This window comes from Onychostoma macrolepis, chromosome 14, assembly GCF_012432095.1.
Source record: "Onychostoma macrolepis isolate SWU-2019 chromosome 14, ASM1243209v1, whole genome shotgun sequence".
Classification (NCBI taxonomy): Eukaryota; Metazoa; Chordata; class Actinopteri; order Cypriniformes; family Cyprinidae; genus Onychostoma; species Onychostoma macrolepis.
The window spans coordinates 8,116,368-8,138,084 of NC_081168.1; the positions used below are offsets into that span (position 1 = coordinate 8,116,368).

The 21,717-nt window shown below is 35.0% G+C and overlaps 3 protein-coding genes and 1 long non-coding RNA gene across 6 annotated transcripts; 3 read left to right on the forward strand and 1 right to left on the reverse strand.

Annotated features, from left to right (window-relative positions):
- The first annotated feature begins 1,180 nt into the window (after window positions 1-1,180).
- On the forward strand, window positions 1,181-4,738 carry adgrg4a (adhesion G protein-coupled receptor G4a). Its single transcript, XM_058798958.1, has 11 exons — window positions 1,181-1,253; window positions 1,569-2,180; window positions 2,280-2,377; window positions 2,517-2,575; window positions 2,728-2,794; window positions 2,928-2,959; window positions 3,053-3,201; window positions 3,667-3,741; window positions 3,850-3,860; window positions 4,411-4,475; window positions 4,579-4,738. Exons 1-11 carry the CDS (start codon window positions 1,181-1,183, stop codon window positions 4,736-4,738), a joined length of 1,401 nt encoding a protein of 466 aa, XP_058654941.1.
- Window positions 4,739-6,319: 1,581 nt separating this feature from the next.
- Window positions 6,320-10,034, reverse strand: LOC131553570 (uncharacterized). Its single transcript, XR_009274211.1, has 3 exons — window positions 9,425-10,034; window positions 7,986-8,126; window positions 6,320-6,423 (listed from the first exon to the last, which is right to left on the reverse strand). It is a non-coding gene; the product is annotated as an uncharacterized LOC131553570 (long non-coding RNA).
- LOC131553569 (adhesion G-protein coupled receptor G2-like) lies at window positions 6,950-13,617 on the forward strand. Of its 2 annotated transcripts, none has more exons than XM_058798318.1 (12): window positions 6,950-7,041; window positions 7,967-8,131; window positions 8,944-9,093; window positions 9,452-9,571; window positions 9,856-9,901; window positions 10,010-10,113; window positions 10,432-10,553; window positions 10,688-10,956; window positions 11,106-11,202; window positions 12,431-12,711; window positions 12,949-13,050; window positions 13,132-13,617. In XM_058798318.1, exons 2-12 carry the CDS (start codon window positions 8,027-8,029, stop codon window positions 13,293-13,295), a joined length of 1,560 nt encoding a protein of 519 aa, XP_058654301.1. In that variant the 5' UTR covers window positions 6,950-7,041; window positions 7,967-8,026; the 3' UTR covers window positions 13,296-13,617. The 2 variants fall into 2 exon arrangements, with proteins under 2 accessions (XP_058654301.1, XP_058654302.1); XM_058798319.1 differs by having other exon boundaries at window positions 6,994-7,029.
- Window positions 13,618-13,936: 319 nt separating this feature from the next.
- vgll1 (vestigial like family member 1) lies at window positions 13,937-16,927 on the forward strand. Of its 2 annotated transcripts, none has more exons than XM_058798316.1 (4): window positions 13,937-14,170; window positions 15,172-15,375; window positions 15,451-15,843; window positions 16,046-16,927. In XM_058798316.1, the coding sequence occupies exons 2-4, from the start codon at window positions 15,186-15,188 to the stop codon at window positions 16,084-16,086; spliced, it is 624 nt and encodes a 207-aa protein (XP_058654299.1). In that variant the 5' UTR covers window positions 13,937-14,170; window positions 15,172-15,185; the 3' UTR covers window positions 16,087-16,927. The 2 variants fall into 2 exon arrangements, with proteins under 2 accessions (XP_058654299.1, XP_058654300.1); XM_058798317.1 differs by having other exon boundaries at window positions 13,943-14,170; window positions 15,172-15,357.
- Window positions 16,928-21,717: the final 4,790 nt, after the last annotated feature.

Genomic DNA, 21,717 nt, shown 5'->3' on the forward strand with positions numbered 1-21,717 from the left:
GAACTAATAAAAAGATAAATATACTATATAATAAAAAATAATTGCAAAGTATGTCTCCAAGTGAAAAGATGTGAATATATGTCCAAATAAGAATTATGAAATCAAGCTCAGAGAGAGCTCTAGGTTGCCATTATAAAATCTAATTACATTTGTTTGATGAGAGCTGTCTGGAAGAACCAAATTTAATCTGAACACCTGAGGAGGAACATTACCTGAACTGTTTGCTTAAAATCTGAAACAACTTCCTGTTAAGATGGTAGACTCATTCTGGCCACACAAATATATGCAGAACTGCTCATGATGTTATGAAAACATGAACAGTTCCGCATATTCATTGTCATTTATGACATTATTACAATTATTGCATTTCCAAAAATACAGCATGTAGAGCTTTCATATGTTAGTGATCAATCCCTGTAGCTTCAATCACATGCTGCTCTTATTATCACTGAGCTTTTACAGAACAAGCTGACACAAATACATTATCCACCCACCACTGACTCTATATCAGAAATAATCTTCCTTTTCAGCAAGAGTCATGGCTTTGCTGAAGTATTTCATCACACAACGTGCACCATTAATCTTTAACCATCATAGGTGTGTCTTCTCCCACATTCATGAGTGATAATCATAAACCAAATCAAAAAACAAGCATACATCACAATCAGAATGACCAATCTGGGTCTCAGTGGTGTGAAAAAGAAACAGATTCGTGAAATGAAAGGGTTAATTAACTGGTTCATCATAAGATTAACTGGTTCCGGATACTGTTCCTTATTGACCCATGTACGGATCCTTTTATGTTTATTACTGTCTTTATGATTAATAAATAACTTATCAACAAGAGATTGGGCGTGGATTTTGTCTCCTTTGAGGAAAGGTCCTGCGCTGGATATATTTAGAGGACAACATACCCTCATATCATTTTCTAACTTGGGTTTCCATCATTTACGTTGTTTTGTTAATTCTAGAGAAATGTCATAACACAGTAAGTAGTAATTTAATTAAATTACATAAGATGGTAATGTAATCAATGTTTCTCTTTTTGGATGGTTTGCCTTTTCTAACTTTAAACAAACAGAGATTTAATTTAAATTCTTTGAATATGAAAGATTTTTTTTTTAAGTTAGGACACTGTAGAAATAATTTCTCTTTTTATTTATTTATTTTTAGATATATCATGCATACCTTCAATAAATACCTGCTTGTGACTGTTTACATGTGGATTTTGGGCTCTTCTCTCAATTGCGCAGGTATGATTTTTCTCTAAACTCTTTCTTGCATTTATTTTGTAATTATCTTTTCTCCATGTCCATGTTACTCTATTTCTTGGGAAAGTATCTGTAAAAGTTTTTCTATTGCTAAAAAGGATATTATTTGTTGATTAGCCTATTATTTTTGAGTGAAGGGAAAGACTTGTGTTTAACTCTGTTATGTTTGACATGCTTGTTAACATGTGAGTGATCAGTTTAAGAAGACTGATGCAAACTGTTGCATTTGGATTTGTTCAACCAAAACATTGCTCTTAGCTGAAAATAGATGCCTAATCTGTAATCTGTAACTTTTAGGCTCAAGCCTATGGGGGATGAAGAAGGCCTTTACTCGATCCTGTGTTTGGCAGTTGAATAAAAGAGCTATCATCCCACCTTTAGAGGAACTGAGTCTCTGCATCAACCTGAAGAGAAATATTAGCACTTCTGAATGGACTGCTTTTGACTACAAAGGTCCAGGTCAAAAGCACATGGAGCTTGGTTTAGCTGGAAATATGGGCAATGTAATAGCCTCTCTTTTTGGAAAAGAATGGACAGTTGCTTATGACATGCCCCTAAAAATGTGGCACACAGTTTGTCTGACATGGTCGAGTCATAATAGGCTTTTTCAGGTGATCATTAATAAAGACATTTTTGGATTTCATTTGAATGAAACATCACCCAGGTACCTTGCCGCATACGGTACCCTGAGTTTGGGTGTGTCACATGATTTTGTTGGAGGTTCTATTGTTTTTGAGACTGGGAAGAACTTTATGGGGGACATGTCCTTGTTCCGGATGTGGGGAGCGCAGATGAGTCCACAGCAGCTGGATGCACATAGATGTGTAGATGGGAATATTGTGACATGGAGAGCGCAAGATTGGGATTATCAGAAGTGTCCACCCATTCCGGATGACAACTTTATTTGTGGTGAGAAATATAGAATGAATGTTACAATAACTTGTGTTATATGATGAAATGCATTATTGTCATTGCATTCTAACAAACTGTATCTTCACCACATTTCAGAATCGTCAAAATATAAAATTCAAATGAACACAGCTATTACACAAAATATCAATAATGATAATACTGAAAATGATATCCAGGAGATTGTTTTAATCTGGGTAAGAGAATATTTACATATATGTGTGTTTATAATATATATATATATATATATATATATATATATATATATATCATATTTAACATTTTAACTTACACATTAGCATTTATAAACTGAATTGATATGCTTTTTAATTTCAGCTGAAGCATGTTTTCCCTCAGAAAATATCAGTGCATTCTGTGTCCCTGTCAAATTTAAGGTAATTATCTCATTTTTTAAAACTAACTTACCAACGAATAAGCATGCATACAGTACATAAATATTCAAATATTTGTACAACTTGCATTATTTATGTAAGCATGTGATGTTATATGGTGTCCATGTAATTTTTATGTTGTTGTATTGTCTAAGAAAAGTGCCAAAATCTAGCCCTCAAACAGGAGCTGGTTTTGCTGGACAAAATAAGGAGGAAATTCAGGTACAGCATATACAATAATTATTCATGATTAAGTGGACATATATAATTTATATCCTTATAACACTACACAACACTAAAACTATATCATATAACAATGTTTTATATATAAATGTTACATTATGCTTCTTTGAAGGGCATTCTAAAGTCACCAATCAAGACACAATGGTAAAAATTCTCACACACCTGCAATACACACACATATGTCACAAGTTTATATCAAAGCATCTAAAGGAGGATTTGTCATGTTTGTGGTTTTAGGTTTGATTGTGTGGTGTTTGTGAGAGTGATACCTGCAGCTGATGTGAGTGAAACAGTGTCTATGATACAGGGGCTGTTAATACCCGACTATAGCTACAACAACATCCTCCTGAAAACAATCCCAGCATCTATAAACATCCTCTCATTAGGTACGTAGCTGTATGTAAGGGGTTGGAAGAGGAGCATCCAGTCAACAAAAAAGCTCACTGTTTTGAATTTTACAGCTGCCTTTCCCAACGTGACTTTGAATCCTGCTTTGACCACTGTTGCACCAGCCTCAAGTACAAATATTACACTATCAGGTCTGTGCCAATTAAATGTTTTTATTATTGCACACTCTCAGAAATAAAGGTACAAAAGCTGTCACTGGGGCGGTACCTTCTCAAAAGGTACACTTTTGTACCTATTCGGTTCAAATATGTTCACTTTAAGTACTAATATGTACCTTTAAGGTACCAAAATGGACCCTTTAGGTACAAACATGTACCTTTTGAAAAGGTACCGCCCCAGTGACAGCTTTTGTACCTTTATTTCTGCAGAAATGAGTGCAGAACAAGTACTAAAAGTTCACATTCCTTTTCAAGAGCTCACATGAAAAACATTTTGTTCTTCAGGAACTCGCACATCATCACAAACACTGGCAATGGGAAATATCTGTTCAATCACTTCAGGCTTCATTTCAAACAGAGGTGAGTTCAACAATGACATAGCACATATTTTTGTATGGTTTGTACATTGTGGATATAGCAGAATCTCATTTGAAAAACAATTAAACTGACAAACATATTTTAATGCAGGTTTTATGAGGGTAACAAATCTTTGTGAAAAATATAGAATCATATTGAATTAATTATCCTTATTTTATGTTTTTTTTTTAAATGAGTGATATTATTTTCTGTCAAATAATGAGTAAATATTTTGAAGCATATTATGTTGTATTTTAAACAGTTAATTTAATTAGTAACACTTTATTTTAAATGTGTCCTTATTACACATTTGACATGTACTTACTATTATAATAACAATAAACTATTCATAATTACATGGAAGTAAACCTAAGCCAAACCCTAATCCTAACCCTAAACAAATAGTAAGTACATGTAGTTAATTAATATAACTCAGTATTTAAATGTATAATTACACTGTAACAAGGACACCTTAAAATCAAGTGTAACCATTTAATTTACTAATGTTTCATCAGATTTTGGAGACATTTTTTATAGAGTTTATCTCAATCTAACAATGAGTGGCAGCATCACAGACCCTCAACGCACTATACAGCAATGGGTGAGTAACGACACATATTATAAAAGGTAATTTGGAACATATCTTTGTATTTGATGTGCTTCTTTCTTCAGCTTCAGCAAACTCTGGGAAAATGCCACATGGATGTTTGGAATCTTGTGATAAAAGGAGCTCCTAAGTAAGTGTCCCAACATGGAATACATAAAATGGAACATGCAAATGCAGATGAAATAGATGCTTTATTGTTACTCAAATTAATTTTTTGTAAAAAATTTTTTTAGGTACATCACTACTTTTCAGGTTCAGGTTATGGCACCAGTGAATGTCACAGCAACAGAGAGGCTGATTTTTGAACTTTTGACAAAAGGATACACCAATGCTACCATCAGTATCAGTGTCCCGTCCGGTGAAGTCAACATCAGCCATATAAGTACTGTGTGATTTTGGCCTTATACTGGAATTAAAGAAATATTTATGGACTCAAAATATGTGTGTGGTTTCTCAATGCTGTTTATTGTTACAGATCCAGGCCTTTGTCCAGAGGAGACCATGCTCACAGTGTATGGTATATACATGTGGCCCGAAACGACACCTCAAAGTGAATATAGCATGGGGTGTGTAAGAGGGAATGAAATTGCTACAAGGTTCTGGTAAGTACTACATATTGTGCAGTGGTTTTGCAATTAATACACAGGTTGTTAAATATGAGCATCAGCCAATTAATCTATTGAGGTATTAAAAAACTAATTTCCAATTTGTTTTATGGACGTTATCAATTTTGTAATCGCCATTGAATATATTTTTTAAAGAGAAATACTGCTTTGTTTCTATAGATACAACTCAATGACCCTGGAAAAACATTCAGATAACACTAGTTTGCCATGTGTTTATCTTTGCGTCATTTGGCATACAAACTATACAAACAATCCTGTGCTGCCCTGCTGATTAATATGCCTTATCTTTTTCTTGTGGAAAGCAATATCCTTTAATTGAATAAGTAGCTTGACAATACTGATTGGACTCCTGACAATGCAAATATTAACTCCCAGTACAGCAATATAACACCAGTCACCACTGCATAAATCTGATCTTTCAGTTTTAGATTTCCAAGAAACATCAGGAAAAGCTGTACTACAATCATTTCCAAAACCTTGCAAATAATATTTTCTTGATGTCAGGAGAATGCATTAAAGGGGTAATTCACTGCTGCCAAAATGGGTTTTAATAAAAAAATGAAAACATTAAAAGAAAAGCTTGATGCTTTGAATGTTCAGAGAACATTCAGAATTAACATTTTCATAACTTGGCAAAACATTGGCAAAACATTATTTAAAAAATGTTGTTAGCAGGGCATCTGTCAAAAAGTCCTGACAAATAAGGGTGTAGAATTTAGTAGGGATGCTAATGATATGTCCCTACCAATATCCATCAACTGCTAAATTGTCCCTAGCTGTAATTTTGAGCAAATAATTAAATATATGTATATGTGCTGTTGTAATTTTGGCCACATCAGAAATAGGTCATACCATTAATATTACGTGAGAAGATAAAGTAAATATGCTAGAAAACTGCATGCTTTCAAAGACGCACATTTAATACATGTGCAGAGTAAGAACAAGGTAACCGAAGTGTTTAAAACATATGCGCACAGTTCAGTTAAAGTTTACCCTCTTTAATATTTTTTTAAAACTGAATGGACAAAGCAAACTTTTGGCTGAAATATCCACCAAACAATAAATAAATGAAACAGTGGTCAAAAGTCTATCATAAATGCGAAAATGTTGGGGTATTTGGATTGGGAGGGGGGTGTGGTCTGCTGTTATGTCCCCTCCAGTGTCAAAATCAAACTTTCACCCTTGCAGTTTTGTGCTCTTTTGCTTCACCTATTTGCTCTTTTTACACTGACTATCACACAATAATATAGACTAATACAATCACATTCAACAATAATTAGTATTTATTACAGTGTATACTGATAAATTTAACATTTATTTTCTTAAATGGTATGAGATGACTGGATGCATTCAACTTATTTCCTATTGAACTGTCACCAACTTCTATAAGAATTGCCCGGTCCTGGAGGGCACAGTCCTGCAGAGTTTAGTTCCAACCCTAATCAAACACACCTGGACACACGATGAAGAGGATGAATATAGAAATGTAGTTTTCACTGCTTTAGGATTAACTGTAAAAATATACGTTGTTAATTTACTTACACTACCAACATTGTAACAATACAAAGCTGTTTGAAAATTGGTGAACAAACCCTTTAATAAATGGATAAATGAGACTCACATTTTTTTCTCATTCCTTTTAGTAAGTTAAACAAGGCAACTGACAGAGCAGTGTGGGATCATCCAGACATGAGCAAGTGTATTCGGACAGTTTCAGATTTTGATGATTTGGAAAATATCACAGTTACAGCTGGTAAGTTATCATTATGGGTTTTTATTTGCCTTTATTTGTCAGAGAAGACAGAAACAATTAATTTGGCCCACTTTAACATTCTCCATGTTGCATCTGTCTCCAGACAACTCAGCAGACATTGTGGACATGATTGAGGATCTTTTAAATGAACAAACCGATCTGAATGATGCTCAGCTGGACACTGTGCTTGAAAAACTGTCCAAGGTCACTGAGGTTGGAACCTTGACCACAGACCTGTCCAGCGACATTACTAAAATAGTTTCAGATATCTGTTATATCAAAACTAGTCCCACCCAAATCAACAAGTATGTAAGCAGGTCAGAGAATTTTGTGCAGGATTACATTGTGATACAAATACACTGTAAAAAGTGAAAGTTGACTTAACTTAAAAAAATTGAGGAAACCCGTTGCCTTAAAATTATTAAGTACATAATAATTAAAAAAAAAAAGTTAAGTGAACTTGACGATTCAAATAACTTATTTTTTAAATTATCATTTACTTAAAAATTTTAAGGCAACAGGTTTCCTCAATTTTTTTTAAGTTAAGTCAGCTTATCACTTTTTACAGTGTAGTATAAGAGATAGCTGAACCAAAAATGGATATTCTATCATTATTTACTCTCTTTATTTCTTTCATCTCTGGACACAAAAAGAGAAAATTCAAATATAATGCCCAAGTTGCTATAATATGGTGTCAGAAGATCCCACACTATTTTAAATGGATACTTTTGTCATGGCTCTTTTCATGGAGCAGTAACAGCTGATAAAAACATCAATGTAAAGTTAAAGCATCTTAATGATGGATTTATTACAAACACTCAGCTTTTCACTTCACAAGACGTTAAGTGATGGACTGGAGTCGTGTGGAGGATTATTGTGATGTTTTTATCAACTGTTTGGACTCTCATTCTGACGGCACCCATTCACTGCAGAGGATCTATTGGTGAGCATTGAGCAAAGTGATGCAATGCTAAATTTAATCAAATTTGTTCTGATGAATGAACGCACTTATCTACATCTTGGATGGCCTGAGGAGGAGTCAATTTTCAGCTAATTTTCATTTTTGGGGTCAACTATTTCTTGAAACCCAAAGTTTTTTTCATTGGCAGCTTGTGCCTCAAAAGAAAACATATTCAGTACATCAGAAAATATCTCCATAAATATATCTCTGAAATACATCTGAATATCTAATTTTCCTGCTGTATTCACTCCATTGTGGCTTTCTGTTTTTGTGTGTGGTAGAATTCTTTCTATTACAGACCTTATGGGAGACAGACGGTGTTCGAGGGAGACTCTCATAACATGACAGCACCTTCATTAGCACTTCAGCTGATCAACCCTGACACCTCTCAGTTCCATGGCCTCACATTCGAGGTGTCCTCCTTACTGAATGATAGCACCCCTGAGGTGAGAGACAAAGAGAGACTGTGTATCTAACACTGCATGAGACCAAGATCATTATGGAAACTTTAGACTCTTAGCGAAAATAGAAGTGTGATATTAAATTATCACAGTACCTTTGAGAATGTGTTTTCACACCATTGTGACCACAAGGTTTCTGTGTCCTTGTGTGTGTGGATCACGGGACACAAGTGGTTATTTTAGCACCATTTACATGTCAGGTGTGATACTCGCCCTGACCACCAAATGACTTTGAAGTAAGAAAGATGTGAACGTATTGAGCCAGCATTTTTGTATGTATTAAAGCTGAAGTAGCCCATGTAATTTTCTTCAGTGTGTTAAAATATCTTTCTATTCCATTTTAAAAACATAAGCCATTCATAGGTTAATTTTCTCAAAACACTGTGTAAGCAGTGCATCTCAGTGGTGTGAATTGGGCATGGGAATATCTGTGTTTTTATATCATCGGCTGATGAGGATGTTTGTTTGTTTCGTTCAATGGTGCTTTTGGTGCAGAAAGTTCCATTTCTATTTATATCACATATGCTTCTAATACATACAAACATCAAGAACATGTATTTTTACCATGCAAGCCAAAGCAGATTCAACTGTTGCAACTGTAGCGGTGCTACTGAATGAAACAGTATTTTAAACAAATTGGTTAAGTGAATGATTCAGTGACTCAATCATAGTCACATATAGTCATATTGGCATAACCTGTACTCACAGCCTGGAGCAATCAATACAGAGAAAAAATGAGAACATGTATGGTAAATGGTTTTTAAAGTATGCTTTAATGCTTTCTCCTTTTTTTGTAGATATTGTATGACAAGAACTTTACAGCACATCCAGACACAGGAACTGTAGCATTCATTTCTTTGCCTCATGCAATTGAGAGCTTTTTCCCAAACAATGGAGCCAGACCTCGTGTACAGTTTCATTTTTATGGCACAGAAAATTTATTTGAGGTAACATGCATTGAATTGGTGATCACATTTTCCTTGTGTGATCCTCTCACTTTATGAAGAATAAAGCATTTCAAATCAGTTTACGTCAGGGTTCCTCAAATCCTGCCCTGGATGGCCAGTGCGCTGCAGAGTTTAGTTCCAACCCTGATGAAACCCACCTACCTCTGATTTTCTGATGATCCTGAAGACATTGATTAGCTTGTTTAGGTGTGTTTGATTTGGGTTTGAGCTAAACTCTGCAGGAAAGTGGATCTCATGGGCCAGATTTGAGGACAAATACAGCAAAGCTATAGAATTTTAACTATTTATATGCAGCATTTTCAGTACTTACTTCTGATGGCAGACTTTTAACATCTAGGACTCTACAGCCGTCATGAAGCTGAACTCTTATGTAGTATCTGCCAGCGTCACCAATGCCACAGTAAGCAACCTTGAGATCCCAGTGATGGTCACTCTCCGTCATCTCCAAAACAAAGAGGTCTGTATGGATACAATCAGCCAACACCAAAACAAACCCCAAATCAATTCAGCATCATTATTGTCCTGTTATACAGCTGTTGAAACAAACTATAGTAAACAGTTACCATAATAATATAAGCTACCAAATGCATGCTATCTTTTGTCAACAAATATCTTCCTAAGAATAGCTTCTCATGAAAACGAGGCAGCTGTAATTAATTGATTATGATAACCCCTGACATTATCATAGATTTACAGTCTGATCATTAAAGTAATATTTCACCACTGTTTCTTTCTCTATAGGATTGGGACGCTGTCAAGTGTGTCTACTGGGACTTCAACAAAAACAGTAAGCTTTTTGACACTTTCAAATTCAAAATTTAGGCCTGTCTACAGTAAAAGTGCCCTTAATTTTGGCTAATATCCCCATGAAAGTTGTTGACTGAATGTCTTGTAGATGAGAAAGGTGGATGGAATGATACGGGATGTGAGACAGTGATGTCTAATGCCACTTATACATCCTGTTCCTGTGATCACCTCACACATTTTGGAGTTCTTCTGGTGAGTTCAGTTTGTCTGACCAAAATGTAGACAGCCAATTAAAAATGTTATAATGTACACAAAGTTTTACCTCATTTTCATGGTTGTGTGAAACTAAATGTGCCCTCGCAATAGCTCAAGGTCAACGAATTACATTGTATTTACCAAAGGCAATATAATAATTAACAGCAAAGATTTTATGAAAACATTTGGAAACTAAAGGTCATTAGTTGCTGGATGACAAATGGTGGCAATGTTCACAACATTTGCATAAAATATGCCTAGATTTTGATTATTGTAACCACTATGCATGTTTCCCTGAACCCATCTGTCTTCCAGGACATCTCTAAAACCCCAATAAGTGTGAAAGACGAATGGATTCTGACCATCATCTCGTACCTGGGCAGTGGCATATCCTCCATCTTTCTTGGAGTCACACTGTTGACCTATTTGTCCTTTGAGTGAGTTCATAGACCCTTTGCAAGCTACCGCTTAAACCAGAATAACAATGCAGACTTAGAGACTCATTTGGTTTGTTTTCATCCAAACATAGCGTAAATAAATGTTGTCTTTTTTGCATGTTTTCTAACCACAGGAAACTGAGGCGAGATTACCCTTCAAAGATCCTTATTAACCTCTCCGTAGCCTTGCTAGGGTTGAACATGCTCTTCCTGGTGAACTCCTGGCTTGCCTCTTTTAACAGCAATGCCATCTGTATTACTGTAGCAGCCTTTCAACATTACTTTTTCCTGGCTACCTTTACTTGGATGGGACTGGGTGCAATCAACATGTATCTGGCCTTGGTCAAGGTCTTTAATTCATATGTGCCATCTTACATCCTCAAATTCTGTGCACTTGGATGGGGTGAGACAAGCGGTTTTGTGTATTTTCTCTTCAAATGTTATACTGTGTAGTTTCAGTTTAATTAAATGTGTCTAGAGTATTTGTGTACAACAACTAAGGAAATCAAGGAAAAGTTTTGTGTTTGTTAATTCTTGAACTATTGTTTGCAGGTTTACCTCTGCTGGTTGTAAGTTTAGTGCTTGCCATTGATATAAATTCATATGGCACCAGTCTCTCCAGAGCACTTTTCCAAGAATCCACTGCATTGTAGGTGCCATAAGCAAAAGAATTTAAAATACACATTTGTAAATGCATATGTTGGTGCACACCAACAAATATAACTAATCATAGAGCAAGCAACCTGATCTCACAAGAAAGCTTATTTTTACTTAGTTGCAATTCTGTATTTCATGAAGTTGCAATTACTTACAAATGTACGATTTACGGTGGCCGAGAGAGCTCAGCGCCCTGCAAATGAAAAAACACCTGCAAATTAAGAAAACATCTTCATCAATTTTACAACACATGCGCTGCAAATGCTCACAACACAACTAAATAAAGAAACACGCTGCAAATACTCACAACACAAACAAAAACACTGCAAATAGGCACAGACCGCATTGGAAAAGTTTGGGAATCGCAAAATGATGAACATGGGACATATGTATCAATGTTTGCTCTGAAAGGTGAGATTTTTGTTTATTTTAACATACTGATCATACGATCGCTTAGCTTTTTTTTTTTTTTTTGTGTGGATATTATTAGCCTAAATAAGCTGACGAAATACACAATTAATAAATGTGAAATAAATGTGAAACATAAGCTGACTAACTTACTTTTACAACTTCCCTGACAAAAATTAACCGTAGCCTATGGTTTTACTATTAAAATTAATAAATAAATAAATACAATAAATAAAAACTGGTTACTATAGTTAAACCATGCACAAATTAACCATGAATTTACTACACTAACAATAGTTTTGGTATTTGTACAACTGTGGTTATACAAATGGTAATAAATATGCCAAAAATATGCCATATGGTTTTTTTTGGTGTAATTTTGTTGTGGTCTGTGCTACTTGTGCATTTGTCTATTTGGTTGTGTTGTGAGCATTTGCAGCACATGTGCTGTCAAACTGATGAAGATGTTTTCTTAATTTGCTGGTGCTTTTTCTATTTGCATGTGTTTTCTGAAGTTGCAGATCGTTGAGCTCTCTTGGCCACCGTAACGATTGGCAATTTCAAAATTTTCCACATTGGTGATGTTGTACAAAAGCGTATTTTAAGATGTACAAATTTGCCAAATCTAAAATATTTCTGAAGGCATTGGAGGAATGATGTCGTTAAAATCTGAAGGCCACAATCAGAATAAACAGAAAGTTATCATCTGTTGGTGTTGGCGCCAATTTATTTATCTTATGGTTGTCATTATAATTATCTTTTTGGAGTTAATGGGCCTTTTTGTTTATACTGTTTCTCTTCAACCTCTTCAGTTGCTGGTTAAAGAATGAGGTGACCTTTTATGTGACGGTGGTTTCCTTCGTGACCCTGGTCATGGTCTGTAACATCTGCGTGTTTATCGTGGTGCTGGTACAGATCCGTAAAATGCGAGTCAATAAGCCTTCCAGCAGCAGAAAAGGGTTCCTGCATGACCTGAGAGTGGTGGCCAGTCTCACCTTCCTGCTGGGACTTACCTGGATACTAACCTTCGTCGCCTGGGGCCCAGCCAAAACACCCCTGATGTACCTGTTCTCCCTCTTCAACAGTCTTCAAGGTAACAGCAAGGACTGCTTATGCCTGTGAGAGAAAGTTCAAATATGTAACACTGTGCATACGGTACAAATACATGCAGTGGTACTGATGATTATAATAGGTCCATCATACAGATAAGAATGATAAGAATAAAACAAGGATGCATTATTCTGTTTAACAACAGATGATATCCTTTTCGGATTGCAGTCATCATGGCGAATGTAAGGGATCTTTGGTTTTGCTTTTTGCTGTATTTCAGGTTTCTTTATCTTCCTGTTTTATTGTCTGATGAAAGACAATGTAAGGAAGCAGTGGAGGGTACATCTCTGCTGTGGAAGATTCAGACAGACTGAATACTCAGGTTTGTCTCATATAGTAAATAGCTATACCTAAGAGAAAATATTCGTTATCATAATAATATTGTAATTTGAATTTTGACCAGACTGGAGCCGTTCTGTGACACCGGGGGCCAAAGCGAAAGGTGGTCTACAAGTCTCCTCACTGTCTATGAAGTCAGAGACTACCAGTGAAAGGAAGAGCTCCGATACCTCAAACTCAGGGACCAGCCATAACGGTGTTTTCCTGACACAGGACAGAAAACAATAAAAAGAGGGCATATGAAATCTGTGTATTCAATTTCTTTTTGTGTTTATGTTAAATTACATGTTTGGAAATCTCCAGCAGAAATTTGAAGGCTTCATTAAGTTGTTGTTTTTTTCTTTTTGTCAACTATATTGTCATTATTTCATTGATTAAAAAAAAATAATAATAGTTTCAACGATTCTTTTATTTCTTCCAGAGAGATGGATTACTGAGGTACTCTGTTTAAATGTGTTATGTGTCATTCAAGTGACTGATATCTATACATCTGTATAGCTAAAGACAGCACTTTTTCTGAATTACTAGGTTAGTTATTTTTGCTTCAGATTATCAGTATTAAAAAAGACTAGCAGCTTTTCCCTCTGCCAGGTCCAAAACATATAGCAAGAAATCGTTCAAAATCCAGAGGTTTGCTCATACAGTAATAGGCTACTCTACAGTAACAGGGTTTTCAAACTAAATGTTTGTGCTACACTTTGCATATGTATTAAGATAAATTATTAATAATGAAATAAATGACAAATAAAACGATTATTAATAACCAATGTTAACTGATCCACAATGTCAACGGGAAAATGAAGTGTCCTAAAAACATTAGTTCTGTCAGTGTCTTTTTTTTTCCTGAGGTGACAGTTAAATGTCTAACTTGTTCAGTCACATTCTACTCGGTGCTGGTTAAAGTTCACAGATTAACGCCCCACATTTAAGGGCAAAAAGTGAAGTAGTTTCTTTTAGTCGACGTACAAAGGGAAACGATTAAACTTATTTAACTGCAGCGTGTTCAAATCTCGCGCAACAGCGGATATTTCGCTTTTACTTTAATGTAATTTATCGGGTTGCAGCGTCTGATTAAACACTCGAGATTTCACGACTGTTGCACGGTGAGTAAAACGGTGGCTATTTCCGTTACAGCAATATTTCATCATTTTAAAATAGCTTTAACAAAAACGTAGAGTTAAGCGTTAATGCTAAATCCTATAAATCTGGAGACAATCAAGTGTTATACTGAACCTAGTGATTTACGTGCGTCAACCCACAGTTTGCTGTTTAGAGAGGGGCAAACTGTTTTAATATTCTGCCAGTATTAAGATTTAATATTTAACAGATATTTATCTGCATTTTCGTGCATATATAGTCTTCAATTATAACTTTTGACACCTAAAGAATTCAGAAAGTCTTCAGATAATATCGATCATCAACCTCAGGTGGTCTAACTAAATTACTAAATATTAACTTAAAATTTAAAATGTTTTATTTTACATTTATTTTAAATATAGTTTGCACACCTGTTACCAAAATTTGGTACTGTTCCGATATAGATAGATAGATAGATAGCTAGACGGACAGACAGCAATGCATTTAACATAATTATCAACATTTAATAAACAACATTTTAAAATTTGTTTGACATATGATGACATGTTTTGTTCAATGCCATCCACTTTTAATTTATTAAACATATCTAATATTTCTCCTAGGCTAACAAAAACAAATTGTCTCACTAATGCTTTAAAAAGAAAAATTCTGTGGAAAGTGCAAGATTTTGTTCTTTAGCAGAACAGTACTTACCAACATAAGTCGTCAACCAAAAAAATGCATAAAAATTGATTCTGTCTCATGTTGATCTAAATAATGTCTTATTGCAGTTCTAGAAGATAAAACCTAAATACTTTAAAATAATCTAAATCCACTTAGCAAATACAGAACAGTTGGGCTGTGACACATCTTACTGTCATTCATCAATACTATAGAAAGAATGCAAATAATGCAATGCTATTGCAATTTTACATTCGATTTAGAAGACATATAATTAAACACACAATAATCTGCCACCACGGCAGGATAGATGGATAAATGATGCAATGCACACTTGTTTTCGCAGTACTTAGATCAGTGATGGAGGAGGGCCTAGGGCACCCTGTGGCTAAGAAGACTAAAGAGGAGTCTGGTAGTGTCCTTCTCACCTACTTCCAAGGAGACATCAGCAGCATGGTGGATGAACATTTCTCCCGTGCTCTGAGTCAAGCAAATAAACCGAGGGAGGAATGCTCCAAAATCAAAAGAAACCGTAAAGTTGCTCAATCAAGTAACTGTTCCTCTTAATTTTTGCTTTTACACAAAATATTTGACTTGCTAAATGAATTGAAAAATGTATTTTTAGATGGACTTTCAAGTCAATGGGAAGCAGAGTCACAAACCAGGTTTCAGCCCTTGTTTCCTCCAGAACATCTCCGGCAAGGAACAAGCAGCGAGTCTCACTCAAACCAACAAATGCCATCAAATCACCCTGCAAACAGTGCTATTCTGTGGTCAGGGGATTCTAGGCAGGGATTGAGTGTCATTTTGCCCCCCATGATGTACCCCTCGGCTGCATCCTCTGATGGTTTGATGGTGGCAGAACATCGGTACTCTAATTCTCTGTTAAATTTCCTCCACAACGATCACTCTGACTTGGGTACAGTGGTGCTACCCTCCTCCAAACAAGACCTTACGCCTGGATGGACCAAGTATCCTGGATTTGGCAATCAGATGACTGATATGAATCTTAACTCTGGTAAATGCCATCATTTTCTACCATCCTATTTTAATCACACCTACATAATCATACAGTTATATTTTCCAAAGTTTATGGTGAATTTGCCATTACTCTAGTTTTCAGTGTCACATGATCCTTCTCATTCATGTATGCTAAGAAATTTTTTGTTTTCATTATCAATCTTTAGTATTTAATTAAGTCACTTGTGATTGCCTTTTAGGTGTACAGGTGGTTGAGAAAAAGGATCGTTTTTGGTATTAACAATGTTATTTGAGATTGAAAAGGAAGAACAAAGAAGTCTTTCACTCTTTCGTTTTAACTGAAAAAGTGACTAATGGACTTTGCAATGCTTCACCTGGAGGCGTCTGTACATCCAACCTGTTCAGAAACAAGCTCTTCATGTACCACAGCACAGAAGAAGATTGTACAAGAGATTGGCCTCAGGCTTTATGGTTAAAGACGTTTTACACGCACACAAAAACACACACTAAATCTGTGTTTTTACATAATTTAGAGTGTCAGGTGGAGTTTATTTGTTTGTTGTTGTTGTTTTTTATTGCAAACATCTGATAGACTTTTTTATCTGAAAACTATTTTTGTTGCATTTAATTTGTCAGATAGGCTTCTCTGGATGTAAATAACTGATTTGAAAAATTATTACAAACATAATACATTGATTACATAAAGAAATGTAGGTCTATAAATGTACAAAAACTAAAAGTATAAAGAGGTTTTATAAGGGCTTTATTATAATTTAGTAAAGTGCAGATGTTTCAATTTGTAGTTTGCACAAACCATATTTATTCTATTTCATTTATGTTTGGATGAGAGCATTACACAACTTGTCTATGCTGTTATTTGTCAAATTTGATTGCTTTAAATGCCAGACAATACTAGTTTGATTGATATCAACAACAAAAGAAACCTTTCTCCTCTCTTTCAAAAATTTTATTCTTATTTATTTTGCTACCCTAAATATGTACATGTATACAGTTAGTCACATTTTATTATTGGCATTAGGCATTGTTTTTCCCTGCTATTGTGTTATATAAATGTAATTGTATTGTATTTCCATAAATGGCACATTACAGCATTTCTTCAATGCTAGTCAAATGCATTTAATTTGTATATTACAGTATTTAAGACAGGCTTGGTTAAGCGTGGCATCCTAACTAATGAAAACACCAACACTGCACCCTAGTGGGCGACAACAACACTGCACTGCATCTCGCTGTAAAAATACATTAATTATAGCAGCATGATGTGAAGTCTGTATGTCTTGGAGCCAATCTTAATCTCACACTATGATGTAGGTATCAAACTCCACTCCCCCACCATGAATCCAATTCATGGACGCAGATGGAGGAACAGTCATCTCTCCACACCCCTGCTCGAGGATTATTGATGTCCTTGCACTATATTTAGCTGTTACCCATCTGGTGGCGCACACGTCCCTTTCCAAATAAAACTGACCAAAGCCAAGGCTAAACTTTGCACTCAGACTCACCTCTGGCTTGAAACATTCAGCACAACAATCAATCACTCCACATTTTATTGCAGTGGGAGCGGAGGACTAAATTCTTTTACTGAGCAGAAAACTTTGGAGTGACTGTTTTGCTTTATTATTACACAGTATTACTTGATTATACGTCTCTACTAGTACCCAAAAAGCAGTATGGGAAATATGTCCAAATTCCCAGTATTCAGAAAATGGCAGGCAAATTTAAATGGACACTTTTCTATCCCAAGAGGTCACATGAGGAGCTGTGAATGGCAGGGAAGTGCCGCAACTGACTCCACAGGTCACATAACGGTCCTATATTCATATTGTATTCATACTCAGGCCCGGCGCCAGGATGTTATAGATGGGGGCATTTCAATCCCATTGGGGCGCCACTTCTTATATGCGCAATGACAAAACATTTGCTGCATGAATTAAAAATAACTTTTATAAAATTGCATTTTTGATTAAAAAAAAAAAAAAAAGGTAGGCTAAAGCCAAGTCACATTTTATTATTACATTCATGAATAGCCTAATGTAAAATGCTGGTAAATAAAGCTGAATGTTTACTTACATTATAAATACAGATAAACATTTCTAAAAGCTTTTTTAGTTGTTCTCACTTGATGATACATCCTTTAAATTTAACGGTATTCAGAAAACTAATGAAAAATAGTAGGCTATAAGTAGCTAGTTAAACTAATCCTTTAAATTTTAAGGTATTCAGGACAGAGCACCATAAATATCAGAAAATATACGCAGCTATACAATTAAAGGACAAAGTTTTACATATGCCATTATAGCCTAATTTGTGTTTTATTTTTTAATTATATACAATTACATTTAATTATATACAATTTAGGCTTTTCCATTTTTGTATATTTTAGATGGTGTCACGGTGATGAGAAAAATGACTCGCCATGGCCTCATTGTACATGCCTTTAGAGAGAAATGCATCTTTACGGATTACATAACGAAAGGGTTTTTACTTTCGATTTGAGTTATTTCGTTTTAAAATGGTAATTTAAAGCTTTCTATAGATATATTTATCATATCTGTGAGTAAGTTTCGCTGAGTTTCGGTTCATCATTGTGAAGCGCTCCTGTTGAAGACCGGCAGAAAGCGCATCCTCTGTTTTCCTATTTAGGCTATTTTTATAAAGTTACAACGTTTTGTTGATATTGTGAATACACACAAATAAAAGTAGACCCTTTAAAGTTCTGAAAGATGTATTTCTCTCACCATAATGAGCAAAAATTACGGTGTAGGCCTGTTTTAAGTTGTTTCTACTGTAAGAAAAAAATGCAAGTGATCGTGCTGGCGCCTCCATGTCCTGCAGAGCGCGCTTCAGCTTGCACTCTCCACACAAACTGTTGGATATGCGTCTAACAGCGCACATTTATATAGATTAAACATTTAAACTAACATTGGGATATGCTTGAACTATTTTATATCTAAAGATATAACAGGCCCCCCCGGGCCTGTTTATCACACATTTATCAAAATTATTACCTACTCTGACAATATGATGCAGCTACTGTCATTCATAAAAATGAAACTGGCACCATCTTTTATCAATTAGTGATATCAGACCACAGAGGACTTCAGCTTTATTATTTCTCTAATGTTGATGCAGTGTTCGTCTTGTTGCTTGGCCAGTTCTTTTGGACACTGTAATTGAATATTTTTCTCGACGGAAGGTAAAACACAGGCAAAATGATTATTTACATTACATTTACATTATTCATTACCCCAGCTAACAGGAAACATTCTCAGAAGTTCTGAGAAGTTCAAATTCAATCTTCCAGCAACATTAATAGAAGTCAAAGCTATTTGGTCAATAATGTTCATAAAACGTTAGCGCAAAAGCATTATTAATACATTTTTCAGAGAATGTTTTTTTTTTTTTTTTAACATTTTAGTTGGACTTTCACCTGAAATTTAAATGTTTGTTTAAATGCTGCTACTTGTTAAAATGTTCAGAGAACATTCAAAAATAACATTTTCATAATGTTTGCAAAATGATAAAGCCCAAAAGTTATGGAGTCTGACTGAGCCATCTATCTAATGCAGTGCTTCTCAGCTTTAACTAGAAAAAGTCTCGCTTGTTTAGAAAGGACATTGTGGGGAAAAAACCAATGTTATTGTGCACAGGGTAGATTGGAAGTATTTTACAACTCCTCTGGCATTTCGGTTTGACTTTATTATCAACACTCTTTCCATTCAAGCCTCTGCTCTCCTCTTTACTCACACTTAATCTGTAATTCTAATATAGTCTGCAGTGACACCTCAGAGAATCCACAGCGCACAACTCAATTAGTGCTGACCTACAGAGGTGTCACCTTTAAATAGGGCATATTTAATTTTTGGCTTCATGAAATAGTATTATTATCTCTGTTGTCAGTGTTGCATAGCCAATTTCCATGATAATGTGTCATTAAAACAATTCTGCCTGACAGCAGAGACTAAATAGCTTCTGTTAACTGTTGTGAGATAGCTGATAACACTGGCCTACGAGTATCGGTGGATTCTGCCAGCAGCCCTTGCGTTAATGCTGATATGCCTGTGTTATTAACCTTTTTGTAACTGCAGTTTCCCTCTAACAGCACTTGTAGCCATTTAGTATGATATGATAAGATGCTGCTGTTTTATGTATGTGATTTTTAGTGAGAATCATACCAATAAACCCATAAGAACCCACGGTGTGACACAAACACAGGTGATTATCTGAAAAGGTCTTTTTAAAGCATTATCCCTCACTTTCAACTCGGGAAGTCCCTAAGTGACATATAATGAACACCCAGGTTCAGTCATGTGGCAATGTGTGCATTTTTTGTTGCCATGGCAACATTTCCAAAATGGTGTCCTGTCTGGTTAGCACATGTTACAGTGTCAGCAATTTAAAAAAAAAAAACGCTTGTTTTTGTTACAAAAGGTATGTTTCAACCCATGCAACAATTCTAATGTTTTAATAACATATCCTAGATTACTCTTAACCTGATTTTAATACGTTTCTTGAGCAAATTGATATAAAACAAGTTACAAAGATATTGTGGTGACATAAATGTCACATCGGTCTATTAATCTTATAAAAGTTGATGGAATTTTGATGTGACGTATTTGTCACATTAAGAAAAATTGTAAAAATGGTAATGAGCTGCTCAATTAATTTAGCTGATTCAATTACTTTATTTTAGTGTTATATATATTCTGCTGCTCATTTCAAAGCATATTCTAACAAATCTACGTGCATGTTTAACATGTTGACCTCCAGTGTGAGGTAGTTATTTATTTTTATTCAGTTTGCACATTTTCGAGTTGTGAAAAAAAAAAATCAAAAAATGTATTTCTGGTTAAACCATATACCTGAAAAGGCACAATTGTAATATGTTGCAAAAGAGTTGTTGTAAAATTTAATGGTTACAGTTATGTGGTTTTGAAATATATTGTGGCAAAGCAAATAAAATGCAAAAACTATATTACTTCTGAAAAAGGTTTTTGTTTTATCTTCCCAGAAAAGTAAATCATTTTGATATATGTTGTGGAAAAGCAAATAAACAGAAAAAAATTATTTAGCAAATAAAATAATAAAATGTATTTTTTTCAATTGAGAAATAAACACCCAATGTAACATGTAACATGAAAAATTTATCATAAACGCCCAATGTCATATAAGTGGTCCATTTGGTCTGTTTTATATGCTCCGTAATTTTCCTATAAGGAGAAATTGGTCTGTGTTCTTTAACTGTACAAAACCATGTGGGCTCCACAGGGGAAATCATCACAAAGGTGGTGGCAAAATGATTCTTAAAGGACTGTTTAGGTATAGACTTTCCATGGAGTGAATCAAAACTCGCAGCCGCACAAACAGTTAAAAAAGTTACTTTGGATGCGTGATATATGATTACAGCAGTATTGGAAAAAGATTCAAAGTTAAAATTAAAACAAAATTTGACTATGAACATATTTAAATAAGCATTTTGGCTGTTGTAAGTTAGCAACTTTTGATTACCCGTAAATTACTTGAGGAATCATATGAAGAAGGCTTGAATGGGATGTGCAATAATAAAAAGCTGGAGGACGGCAGAAAGCTGACAAGAACATCATCAATAACTGTGAAGAATGGCAGCGCAAACATCCCAGTGGCCAACTGGAGATTGCATACTGTCCAAAGAGTGAATGGAGATAAGTTTATGTGAACATTGTCTATGGAATATAGCCATGCATGTGGTGATATCTTTAATACTATATATCAGACAAAACTTAACAAGTTTGCTTTTGATTCTCAGGATACAGTGGGGCAAAAAAGTATTTAGTCAGCCACCAGTTGTGCAAGTTCTCCCACTGAAAAAGATGAGAGAGGCCTGTAATTTTCTTCATAGGTATACCTC